General features: G+C 41.2%; 1 protein-coding gene across 2 annotated transcripts in view; it reads left to right on the top strand.

Annotated features, from left to right (window-relative positions):
- The window catches only part of RPS6KA3 (ribosomal protein S6 kinase A3), a 67626-nt gene that overhangs the window by 48013 nt on the left and 6558 nt on the right, over window positions 1-13055 (top strand). Inside the window, exons 11-21 of one of the 2 annotated variants that reach the window (XM_077343067.1) lie at window positions 837-925; window positions 1010-1074; window positions 1182-1284; window positions 2502-2626; window positions 3349-3474; window positions 5020-5109; window positions 5856-6014; window positions 6966-7127; window positions 8733-8809; window positions 11361-11478; window positions 12736-12876. In XM_077343067.1, the coding sequence (XP_077199182.1) occupies window positions 837-925; window positions 1010-1074; window positions 1182-1284; window positions 2502-2626; window positions 3349-3474; window positions 5020-5109; window positions 5856-6014; window positions 6966-7127; window positions 8733-8809; window positions 11361-11478; window positions 12736-12876 (1255 nt within the window). The remainder of the gene's footprint in view (window positions 1-836; window positions 926-1009; window positions 1075-1181; window positions 1285-2501; window positions 2627-3348; window positions 3475-5019; window positions 5110-5855; window positions 6015-6965; window positions 7128-8732; window positions 8810-11360; window positions 11479-12735; window positions 12877-13055) is intronic. The other variant, XM_077343068.1, reaches the window with a different exon arrangement.

The raw sequence follows: 13055 nt of genomic DNA on the forward strand, positions 1-13055 counted from the left end.
TCACCTCTCTCCAGTCTGATGAAACACCATTGACAACAACTCTTTGAGTGCCTTCAGAGAAACCGGTTCTTGATCTCCTCTTGCTTGGCTTTGTGTCTCAGCTGCCCAAAGCTTCCAAGCCTGATGGGGAGGAACCAGCAACAGCCAATCTACTGAGGCAACCCAGAGATACAGCTTGAGGCCAGAAAGTTGGTACATACATTTTCTAAAATAAAAAAATAAATGATCATCCTCTCTAACCAGATTTCTTCTTTTTTTATCTATATTCAGCTTGTTCATCACAGCAACTAGGCATGATTTGGAATGCCAATGCAGTGAAATTTCCTTGGTCTGGTCTCTTTTTGAAAGTTTAGGTTAAACAAGATGCACTGAAACCCTACTGATACTTCCTAGGTTTTTTTAGGGTTAACTGTGCTATTATATACATTGTCGCTATCTAAGCCCAGTGACTTCAGCAGATACAAGTAAATTTGCATAGGATGGCATGTCAAAGCTAGCATTGTCTTCAGACTTTACAACCAGAATTTTTTCAGCAAAGCTAAGCTTGCTAGCTGCACCTGTATGTATACAGAATTGAATTCATAGATGACAGTAAAACAAACTATTAGGTACACTATTTGTTTTACCAAATATTTCCTTCCCTTATTTTCCTTTGTTTCCCTCCTTACTCCAGGAAAGCTTTAAGTTATGCTGAGTTTTTTGAGGTAGGAAGGGGGGAATTCTACATCCAAAATATACAGTGGTTTTGTTTTATAGCCAGTGTTGCTAAATTTCAAACAAATCACAAATTCCCATCATAAAATATTTGCATGTCATTAATGTGTTTTTTTTTATAGAGCTAAACTTGGAATGCCTCAGTTTTTAAGTCCAGAAGCTCAGAGTCTTCTACGAATGCTTTTCAAGAGAAACCCTGCAAACAGATTAGGTAAGTATTTAATGAAGCTAACCCGCCTTATCTCAATGTTTCTTTATTTTCCTACTAACTCTGTCCAATACTGGTATTTAAAAGGAGCAGGTCCTGATGGAGTTGAAGAAATTAAGAGGCATCATTTTTTCTCTACAATAGATTGGAATGTGAGTAGGAATTAAAGTAAAAGAGCAAAATTTTGAATATTTATAAAATTCTGAATTGCGTTATATTGTCCTATTAAGTAACATTTGTTACATAATGTTTATCCTAGAAATTGTACAGAAGAGAAATTAATCCACCATTTAAACCTGCAACTGGTAGACCTGAAGATACATTTTATTTTGATCCTGAATTTACAGCAAAAACTCCAAAAGGTAAGATATTTCTCCTGTTCTCAGCAAATATTACAATAATTTTCAATTTTCGGGGAGGGGGGGTAAACCATCGCCTAATTTTTGCTCTCCTGGATACTTTTTCCTTGTAGGGGCAAATATTTCTGCTCTTGGAGTCTAGCTGAGAACACAGGCAGAGCAGAAAGCAAGTGGGAAAGGATCAGCTCAATATATTTATGCCGCCTCTGGTTTCACTACTTGAAGTGCTCTCCTTACAACTATTCAGTAGTTGTCCACATTTAAGATATGGTTGTCAACAGCAAAAGAACCCTGTTAAAACTCTGCCTTGTCTGGCTTCCTTATTCGTACCGTGACCACTGAGATTCCACAGGAAGCCCACAAGCAGGCCATGAAGATCACTGTGTTCTCCCCCCCCCCCCGTCTTTGTAGTCATGGCTAACAACGCATTTGTTAGCGTGGTTGCCACATATTTTGGTAGCAAATTCTATAAAGTAAATTTGGCTCTGATCCTAAGAACTGTGAACATGCAGCACTTGTAGAGATTATCTTTGTTCATTTAGAGATTGCTCAGTGACCCTCCCACCACACACACACAGCCATGCCTTTTAAAATTGGGAGACTTTGAGGAATATCATGGTACAACTGCTGAGGTGTATGGGCAACAATGAACCCATCCCATGCTTGTGAAAAGGGCTTCATTTTGGAGGAACTGTTGAATTTAGGAAACCTTCCTTTTACCTTAGTACTATATATATATATATATATATATATAGGGTTGCTAACCTCCAGGTGGTGACTGGAGATCTCCTGGGATTACAACTGATCTTCAGGCAAGAGAGATCAGTTCAGTTGGAGAAAATGGCAACTTTGGAAGGGGGACTCTATGGCATTATACCCCATTGAAGTCCCCCTCCTCCCCAAACCCTGCCTTCCTGAGGCTCCATCATCAAAATCTCCAGGTATTTCCCAGCCTGGAGCTGTCAACCATAACTATGCCCCAGTTGCTAGGCATCCCATGTGGGTAGGGGGTGGAATATACTTACTGAAGTATGCAAGCCTGCACACACCCCATATGTCATAACGACGGTAGTTGCACTAATTGTAAATAAATGCTGGCACAATCGTAGATAAATCCTGTTTGGAGACGGGTACTTCTAGACATATATCAAAAGTACCTATATGTGGCAAACTGCAATACCATGTGATTTTTCAAGAAAAATGTGTATGTTTGCTTTCAGACTCACCTGGTATTCCTCCCAGTGCTAATGCTCACCAACTCTTTCGAGGCTTCAGTTTTGTAGCAATTGCGTCAGACGATGAAAGTCAAGCAATGCAGACCTCTGGTGTACACTCAATTGTTCAGGTGAATGTTCTTCATGAAGAGCTGTTTGTATTGTCTGGGATCCAGAGCACTGTGAACAGAACAAATACTTATCATGCAGTTCTGCATGTAGATACACAGTTGGCTAAACTGCACAATCAGTGTGTACAAGGATTTTATCTGCTTGTAGAAGATGTCTGAAAGTGGCTTACATTTTCCTTGCGCTAGCTTCTTGTATGAATGGCATGTAGAAGGAAAGTAGTTACTGAACATTTTGAAACCTGAATCTATAATAGGCTTGTAGATTTTGGTCTTTTTTTTTTTACTCATTTTGCTGTACATCACAACTTCAAGACCAATAAATAGTCTAAATTCTTCCCATTTGCAAAGTATGCATTTAGTAACACATAACACTGCCTTGCTTTTTCCCCTCATACCTTTGTCTTAAATATTGTGGTCCTAACCTAGCTCTTGGTTACATGCCTGATTGTTAAAAAGCCAGTGTTTTTACTGTGCAGCTTTTATACAGTCACTTAACTCATTTGTTACAACTTTTGTTGCATACCTGTGTTAAAAAATTTACACACAAAATATAGTAAGCAGTAAATAACTGTATTTCATTCACTAAGTCAGAACTGGGATAAGAATAACATTCAATAAAAAAACTTTAAAAAATTCTGTATAATTCATTAGCAATCAGTAAACATTAGGTAGATATTAGATGTTTGTAAAGTATTCATTAATTGATAATGTTATTTTGTTAGCAGTTGCACAGGAACAGTATTCAGTTTACTGATGGATATGAAGTCAAGCAAGACATAGGAGTTGGCTCCTATTCCATATGCAAAAGATGTATACATAAAGCAACAAATATGGAATATGCAGTAAAGGTAACTTTTCTTATGCCTAAGCATATTCTCAGTAAATCTATGATGGGGTTTGGGTTGGGATGGAGCCATGGTTGTGGGTGTGTTTAGGAGAGATTATTTCCATAGCTTGAAGTGATTTGGGGTAGGGAGAAAAAAATAATATGCCTCCTAATAAAGTAGATGAAGATAAATTTAGAAGGAAGGCTGATTGTATAGGTTCAGGTGATAAACTACCACCAGAGGAATGATCCATTTCAACATAACTCATTTGCTATAGGAAGGCTCCCACTGAGAATCCAATTCCATCAGTATTGAAACAATCAAAAGTGACAAGTCCAGTGACCTAGAAAGAGGAACATTTTAGAGTAGCAGTAAAGAATCCATCTAGGCCTTTTTGAGGTTTAGATGCCTTGTGGCAGAAGTTTGTGAAGCTTACATGCAGATATTTAAGATATTTAAGATATTTTAAAACAGGAAGCTTGAGTTAGTCTCCTCCAAAGGCTTAGCTGTCTGGATGAGAGACAGTAGATGACATAAAGAAAACTCTGCTGATCAAAATGGAGCAAGGGCCTATCTTACCCACAATCCTATTTCCTACAGTGGCCATGCAGTGCCTCTATTGTGAAAGGGCAGTAGCATTCTTCGGTTATTCAGAGGCATAAGGTCCTAACTAGGAAACCTTGGAGAGCCCATATCCAGCCTGTGCTGAAGCAACTGCATTAGTTACCAGTCTTGGCCCAGGGTTTGGTATTAACCTTCAAGGCCATCCACGGCTTGGGCCCTAGCTATCTGGGGGACCGCTTATGTCCTTATGCCCTCTGTAGGGCTCTTGGCTCTACACATGCCAACCTGTTGGAGGTCCCTAGCCCCAAATTAGTCAGCTTGGCCTCGACCTGGCCCAGGGCCTTTTTGGTCCTGGCCCCCATCTGGTGGAAAGAGCACCCAGAAGAGCTGAGGGCCCTGTCAGAGCTTTCATAGTTCCGCAGGGCCTGCAAGACAGAGCACTTCTGCCAGGTCTTTGGGTCAGGCCAGAGTTTGAGATCAACCAGGCCCCTCCATGGGATCAGGTCCCCGCATTAACATCTGGGCACCCCAACTAAGGTGGCTGTTATGGGGAGGTAGAGAGTTTCCAGCCTTCTTGTTGTGCTGTTGGCGGTATTGTTATTATGGAGTTTTAAGGGTTTTTTATGGTTTTATTTGCAAGCCGCCACAATTTCTTGAGAGGTGGCGGGGTAGAAATCTAATAAATAAAGCCTCTGACCATGGTTGTTCACTTTATTAATCATGCCTAATTGCGTTTAATATTCTATTGTGAATAGATTAAATCAAGGAACAGGTTAAAACCAACTATTTCACTCTGCAACAGAAGGGCAGACTAAGCAGAGAACAGATGAAGAGGCCAAATACTGCTATGCATGTCACAAAGACCCTGACACTGAAATGGGGTTGGAAGGGGGTTAGTTCTCCCTGGCAAACTGCAATTTAAATGCCTCTGAATATAAAGCAATTGTAGACACAAACTGTGTTGCAGTTTAAGTTAACTGACTTAAAATCTCCTACCTTCAGATTATAGACAAGAGTAAAAGGGATCCCACGGAGGAAATAGAAATCTTGTTGCGATATGGGCAACATCCAAATATTATTACTCTCAAAGATGTAAGTAAGCATCGTTTCTTTTTTCTTTTCTTTTTTGCAATTCAGTCAATTACAGTGTGATGCCTTTTATCAAGTTTCCACTAATCTACTTGCTTGGTAGATAGATACCCTGCATATCATAATAAAGATTTTCTTTGCTCTCTAGAGTTCTTCATGAACTGCAGAGATCTTGGGGGAGAGCATGGTGTTTTCTTAGACTTCATGCTGGACTTCTTCAGACTGCAGTGAAGTACTGCTTCTGTCAATGTATAGTGTGAATGTTAAATGATGTTCTCCCCTGATTTCTCTGCTATTCACATGCATATGAAAATATACTTAATTATGTTCACAGTTCTTAGCTTCTTGCACTAATTTACTGATCTTGGTAAATTTTAACTCAAACTTTGTGATGTGTGATATAATCCCTTTTAAGGAATTTGTTTAATATATGTGCATAGACTAGAAATACAATTAACAGTAAATTTCTCTAATTCTAACCATTCAAAGTTTGGGGTGGTGCATAATTCCAAAAACTGATAAAGGGTGGTCACACTGTTCATTTTAACACATTCATTATAATTCAACATCCGTTGCTCATTATTGTCAGTGCCCATGTGTTTTCAATTCTAATACTAATGGAATGTTTTGTGCCTTCTTCAGAACCTATAACCCTTATTTAGGTCACTAGTTGAGTTAAAAAATCTTGTAGGCTACCTTCTGCACTATGATATAGGTGAATACTTTCAGTGATATGTTTTACTTTTCAGGTGTATGATGATGGGAAATATGTTTACCTAGTAACAGAACTAATGAAAGGAGGAGAACTCTTGGACAAAATCCTTAGACAAAAATTTTTTTCTGAAAGAGAAGCCAGTGCAGTCCTGTTGACAATAACAAAAACTGTTGAATACCTCCATGCACAAGGAGTAAGTTTGCTTTCTTGAGTGTTTATATAAATGTATAATAATAATACTTTGAATTGACACTTACCTTTGACGTAGTAGAAATATCATTCTATTTTACCTATAACTTTATATATATATATATATATATATTATGGGACACTAGTATTGTATTATATTGTAGAAGTAACTATAAGGACTGAAAGAACAAAGAACTACAAGCAGTAGATCGCTACATGATCATTGCTGTAAATTGTCAAATTGCTTCCTTGAGGTAACAGCTTCACATAGTTGCTGCAGTGATGTAATGCCTGTGATCTATACAGGGCCAGAATCATGCAAAATTAGCCAAGTAGAGACTTAAAAATGAAAATCGTGTCCCTGATTAGACCTGATGGACAAATTGTTATAACTTAGATATATCAATTGCTAATTTAAAAACAACTGTAGCCATCTGGAAGACTCATTGCTGCTGCATTGTATCACTTACCACAGTAGCAAAGGATACCACACAAGCCTGTCCCTATGTGAACACCACCAAAATAAATGCTCATGATCAACTGTACTAAATTTGAATGCGAGACTCATAATTATGTTCATAATATGAACAGACCATTCAAAATAAATTATTGCCAATATATCCTTTCTAACAGTCTTCCCCAATCCCGGGGCCGTGGACTGGTACCGGACCATGATGGGGAGGGAGGTGTGGGCGCCAGCACACCAGGGGGGGAACCTCCCCTCCCCATGGTGCAGTGCTTGCTGCGGCGGGAGCAATTGGCCACTTCGGCGGCTGATCGCTCCCGGGCCCCGGCGCAGCGAGCACCGCACTGTGAGGGGGTGAGGGAGGTGTGGATGCCTCCCTCTCCCCCCCACCCCCCGGTCCCTGGCCCGAAAAAGGTTGGGAACCACTGCTTTATAACATTAGTCGAAAAGGTATAGTTTGTGTAAAATAATATTTTTGTTTTGTTTTAGGTCGTACACAGAGATTTGAAGCCTAGCAATATCCTGTATGTTGATGAATCAGGCAATCCAGAATCAATACGGATTTGTGATTTTGGGTTTGCAAAGCAGCTGAGGGCAGAAAATGGCCTTCTAATGACTCCTTGTTACACAGCAAACTTTGTTGCTCCTGAGGTAAATTGCCACTTTCAACATGTTGTTTATTTGTTTGTTTGTTTGTTTGTTTACCACCCTCTGCTGAAGCTCAGGGCAATTTACATAAAACATAGAATATAGTACATGGAACCTAGTTTTCTATAACAACAACATTAACATGAACCATGGAACTGATTCAAACAGGTCCAGGTCAGAACATATGAATGGATTTCTGTGGGAGAGGGAGCAGGGGCCCTGTGGATATTGCTGGTCGCTCAGCCTCAACCAAATGCCTGGCAGAAGAGCTTCCTTTTGCAGGCCCTGTGGAACTGTTTTAGCTCCATCAGGGCCCTGATCTCCTCTGGGAGCTCATTCCACCAGGTGGGGGCCAAGACAGAGAATGCTCTGTCCCTGGTTGAGACTAGGCAGGCTTCTTTAGGGTCAGGGATCATTGGCCAGTTGGTGGTGGCAGAGCGTAAAGTGCTTTGAGGAGCATAGGCAGGGAGGCGGTCCCTCAGCTACACTGGGCCCTGACCGTGTATGACCTCAAAGGTAATACCAGAACCTTTAGCCTAATCCAGAATTCAACTGGCAACCACTGTAGTTAATGGAGAGTGGGCCGAATGTGGGACCTCCATAGTGTTGCTGAGAGGACCCTGGCCACTGCACTTTGGACCAGCTGTAGTTTCCAGATCAAGGCCAAGGGCAGGCCTTGGGTAGAGCAAGTTATAGAAGTCCTGTCTAGAGGTGATCGTCACGTGGATCACTGTGGCTAGGTGTTCTGGGGCTAGATAGGGTGCTAGTAGTTTGGTAAAATGCCAGCTGTGCTACCCTTGTGACCTGGGCTTTCATTCTGAAGGAATCATCCAGAATCGCACCCAGATTCCTGGTGGGGTGAGCCGTAGAGAGCTGCACACCATCAAGGGTGGGCAGTTGTGCTTCCTTGCCTGGATCCTTCCTACCCAGCCACAGGACCTCTATCTTTGAAGGATTGAGCTTCAAAGCAGACTACTCTGCTTTAGCCATCTTGTCACTGCTTCCAGGCAGCTGGCTAATGTTTCTGAGGGAGAGTCAGGGTGGCCATCCATCAGGAGGAAGAGCTGGGTGTCATCTGCATATCGATTTCATGATCCAGTCCCTTTGCCTAGTTCAGTACTGTATCTGTACTGGCCCTCAGTCACAATTACTACACATGTGCTGGTCCAGCTGTGAAGCCTTCAAGGGACTAACTAGTCAGAACATGAAACATTCCTGCTTTTTCTGTAGCAACAGTGAGCCTGCTGACAAGGCAGCAGTGGGTGTAATGAGTAGGTTTCTACTCTGCTGTCATAGACTCCCTGAGGTCCAGAAACAAGGACTTTTCCTCTTACTCCATTTTTATGTAGTTCTTGGCTTTGACTTTTCAAAGGCTCCTAACTTTTACCCTATGTGCTGGGAGTTTTCAGTCTAATTTTTTTTTCTGTTTTAGAGTCCCCACCTGCAAGAGCTGCATTTAGTCTATTGGCTTATTGAATTGTTCAGATGTAGTTATGTAGACAGAAAGGAAACCCACACGTTTAGATTTGAAGAGACTGAGATAATGGTGATAATCACAACCAATGTAACTGATTTTGTAGAAACTAATAGATCAATTGTTTTCCATAGGTTCTAAAAAGACAAGGCTATGATGCAGCATGTGACATATGGAGCCTTGGTGTTCTGCTTTATACAATGCTGACAGGGTATGTTTGTGGGCACTAAACTGGAAAATCTTATACTGACTTGTAAAAATAGACAAAGAATTCAAGATCTATTTAGACATTCAAACCTTGAGAATCCCTTCTTGCCACGTTGCACCAGATGCAGATATGTTTAAACACATGCATACACAATGTTCTGTTAAGATGTGTTTGTTGTCCCTTTGGCTTCCATTGTCTCCATGTTTTTCCATACTCTGACCCTTCCATGTGTCAAATTATTCATGCACTTTCACGTGAACAGACATATCTCACCCTCAGCCATCATGCACATTAACATGTGCATGTTACACTAACCATCATGCACATTAACCCTACTGTTTTCCTTACATTAGCTTTTTAGTGGTTGGTGGTTTTTGGTGAGCATGCCTAAAAAGATTATTTAGCTGTCTACTAGTCGGTCAGACTACTAGGACTGGATGGAAATCGCAATAATTGAAATTATTAACAAAATAACTAGTACAGGTTGCTTTTACTTTTATGGCATAGGTGAGGCACACACTGACCTACAGCAATCTTAACCTTCATCTTCTGGCTGTGAAAGGTCTAGTTCAGGCTTTCTCAACCAGGGCTTTGTGAAACCCTGATGTTTCTTGATGGCACTGGAAAGATTTCCTGAAAGGCATTAATTTTAGTTAAAATTAAAATGTATTAAAAAAATATTGGGTGATATGACCATATATTGTCATGCTGACCTGCCCCTCCCTCACAAAATGGCCAATGATGGGCCTGGGGGTGAGAAGAAGAGGGGGGGCCCTGGTGGGCATGTGTGGAGCTATGATTCACAACTATACGCTGCTTGATCATGCCACTTCTGGAGTTTCTCAAAGCTTTGCATAATGTTTCAGGGGGTTCTCAGTAGTAAAAAACTTAAGGCTGATCTAGTTAGATGCTGTAATAATATCTAAAGGGGCCCTTCAGATATTGTTACAGATATTATTACAGATATCTGAAGGGGCCCTTCAGGTATTATTACAGCAGGTTCTGTAGGGTAGCGATCCCCAACCTGTTTGCCGTGGACCACATGTGGTCCATCGACTAATTGGAGGTGGGCCGCGAAGGAGGCCTTCCCCCCCGGCCCTTTACAACACACTTCGGGTGTCATTGTCTCCCATCACTCCCAGATGGGACTATGTCGTTGCAGAGAAACAAGCTCAGGGTTCCCATTGATTTGTCATTGTCATGAGTTAAAATTTCCATGAAAATAAAATGTTCCTTATGTTCATTGTTGTGGCGTGTCTGTATCTTATTTTGAAGTGATGTTTAAACATTACCATAGCGATCAGAGAGCATTAGGGCAGTGGTTGAGAGTAGAGGAGTAAACTACCCCTCCCACACCGGGGCTCAGTAAAATTGTCAAGCGTTGAGTGGTCCCCAGTGATAAAAAAGGTTGGGGACCACTGCTCTAGGGCACTTTTCTACCTAGTTCTTTTTATAAATAGTGGAGCAAGGCATTATGTGCTCAAAGGGTTTCCTGAACTATTATGACATCCTTCCTGTAACAATAGCTGACCCATAGTTTGGTTGATTACCATGGTTACATTGGCAATCAAAATTCATAACATGGATCATTTTTATTTAGGACCAACCAAAACATAACAGTTTAAAAGCTTCCAATGTCATAAGAAATCTCCATCAGGGCAGGTATTACAAAACAACAAAAAAGGTTTTTCAGATCATGATTTTATGATCTTGTCAGGGGTGGAATGTGGTTTCATGGTGCAGACCAGAACCCATAAAAGCAAGATACAATAAATCACCCCCACCCCAATGTCTCTCATTTCCCTTTTCAAAAGAGCAAATAGATATTAGATCCTGGAAGATCCATCTTATACTGGCAAAACAATGTCTTAAAATCATGACTTGGAAAATCTGCTTTTTTTCCTTCCTATGTTCATTTTGTGACATCTGACTTGATTAAAAATTTTCATGAATGCAAAACTTCACATTGTTATATGTTGATGAGTTGGTCATAATTAAAGGCACATTGTGGTTTTGGCTTTTATTTTTGGATCAACATGTTTGACAATGTCTGCTAGAATGGCCAAACTCTCTTGAAAAAGTTCAGAAGCCCTTTGGATATATATGGCTTATCACACACAGACGATACACTGAGGAGAGGAGGCCAGGTACATTAAACTGTTACAGCTTGTTGATGGAAATGACATGTGGGAAGGGGAGGGTTGCAGGGGATTGAACAGGATCTGGCCACCTGAAGTTGATTTTACTGCTGTTAGCTGCCCTGAGCAACTTGGAAGGGCGAGTTAGAAATACATTATTATTGTTGCTAGCAATCCAGTTCTTGGTTTCCACTGAGCATTTTTTCCTGCTTCTGACTTCAAATATAGGATGTACTTTATTTTTTCCTTGCTTTTTAATCTTAAACTATTTTTGTTCACCTCAGTAAATTAGCATTGAACACTTTCTAGTGTACACATACCCCATGTGTTACATGTTTTATATTTTGATGATTAGTAATGCTTATCACAGTTTGAACTCGATTTGTAAATAACACTTAAATTCTTTGGTTAATTAGCTACACTCCCTTTGCAAATGGCCCTGATGATACCCCAGAGGAAATTTTGGCACGAATAGGTAGTGGGAAGTTCTCTCTCAGTGGTGGATACTGGAATTCTGTTTCAGATACAGCGAAGGCAAGTATATTTTGTGTTCCTTGTGTTGTATGTCAGCTGCATTCTTGAGTAGGGAGGCAGCCCTCCCTCCCTTGCCCAGTTCCCACTGCACAGTTCTTTGAGCCGGCAGCAGGCGCTCCCAGCAGCTCTGGTAGTAGGCTGGCAGTGGTCTTTGACCTGCATGGAGGTGGGAGTGCTGGTGGCACTCTTCACTCCATGTGGTGGCAAGGAGACCAGCCAAAATGGCTGTGGCAAAGGCTGGCAGTGCTCCTCAGCCCACTCAGAGGCAGATAGGCTGGCCAGAATGGCAGACGCTGGCAGCGCTCCTCATTCCACACCAAGGCAGGGGGCCAGCCAGAAGGGTGGACAGCAGAGGCTGGAGGTGCTCCTCACTCTATGCGGAGGCAAGGAGGCCAGCCAAAATGGCAGGCAGCTGCAGCAGAGGCAGACAGAGTTTCTTACCTGGTACATAGGAAGCTTCTGATTGATCCTCAGTGAGGAGGGCTCTACCAGTGAGGGCCAGAGGCAAACCAGTGCTTCCCGATGATGCACCAGTTCCTTTGAGCATCCTTGTAGGGGAGGGCTGGCCTATTGTCTGAATACCAATTAGAGGGCCAGCACATCTTCCAAATTACCCTGTACATTTTATGTGGTATGATGATGATTAGAGAGGAAGAGAGGGAGAATACTAGCTTTCTCAGAAAGAGGCAGATGCCAAACTACTGTCTTGAAATAGTAAAGCTAGTTTTTAAGAACATGTCCCTGGAACCTGAGACTATTGATGAAGTTCAGTGATATTCTAAATTAATATGCCACATATATGGATCCAGTAGTGCATAAGTGGAAACATAAATGGATTTAGCAGTTTTGCTTGTGCATGATGTTGTGGAACACCTAGCGCATTCTTCCTGTATTATTATTGTGTGAAGAAATTATGGTACAAGTTTTTGTGGAAGCGCAAGTGGGGATTCAATTAGGTTACACATAACACAAATAGCTACTGTGATCTTTTCTTGCATTTCTTGTGCAAGAGGTCAAATGCAAATGGGAATCTTCAACTAGATCTAACCTACTGTATCCTTCTATCTGGATCACCCTTTGTGATTTTTTTTACCTAATTTGAGAAATTACCTCTGTTCTTGTCGTCTTTTCAAATACTAAATTGGAATAACATGAAACCCTTGAAGGTGACCGTTGATCTGTATAATTAATTGTACATGTTATACATTAAAAGCTTGAAAACTTGCTTACTTGATTTAATAAGTTCACTGTTCACAGGATCTGGTTTCAAAAATGCTTCATGTTGACCCTCATCAGAGACTGACAGCTGCCCAAGTTCTAAAACATCCATGGATTGTTCACTGTGACCAGTTGCCTCAGTTCCAGCTGAACCGGCAGGATGCTCCTCATCTCGTGAAGGTAAATATTTGGAAACTGCTTTTGAAATTCTGTTGTGAACAAATTCCATTTTCTTGTTGTTGTTATGTGCGAAGTCGTGTCCGACCCATCGCAACCCCATGGACAATGATCCTCGAGGCCTTCCTGTCCTCTACCATTCCCCGGAGTCCATTTTCTTAAATTTGAAAAAAACAAAACCT

Source organism: Paroedura picta, chromosome 6 (assembly GCF_049243985.1).
Source record: "Paroedura picta isolate Pp20150507F chromosome 6, Ppicta_v3.0, whole genome shotgun sequence".
NCBI lineage: Eukaryota > Metazoa > Chordata > Lepidosauria > Squamata > Gekkonidae > Paroedura > Paroedura picta.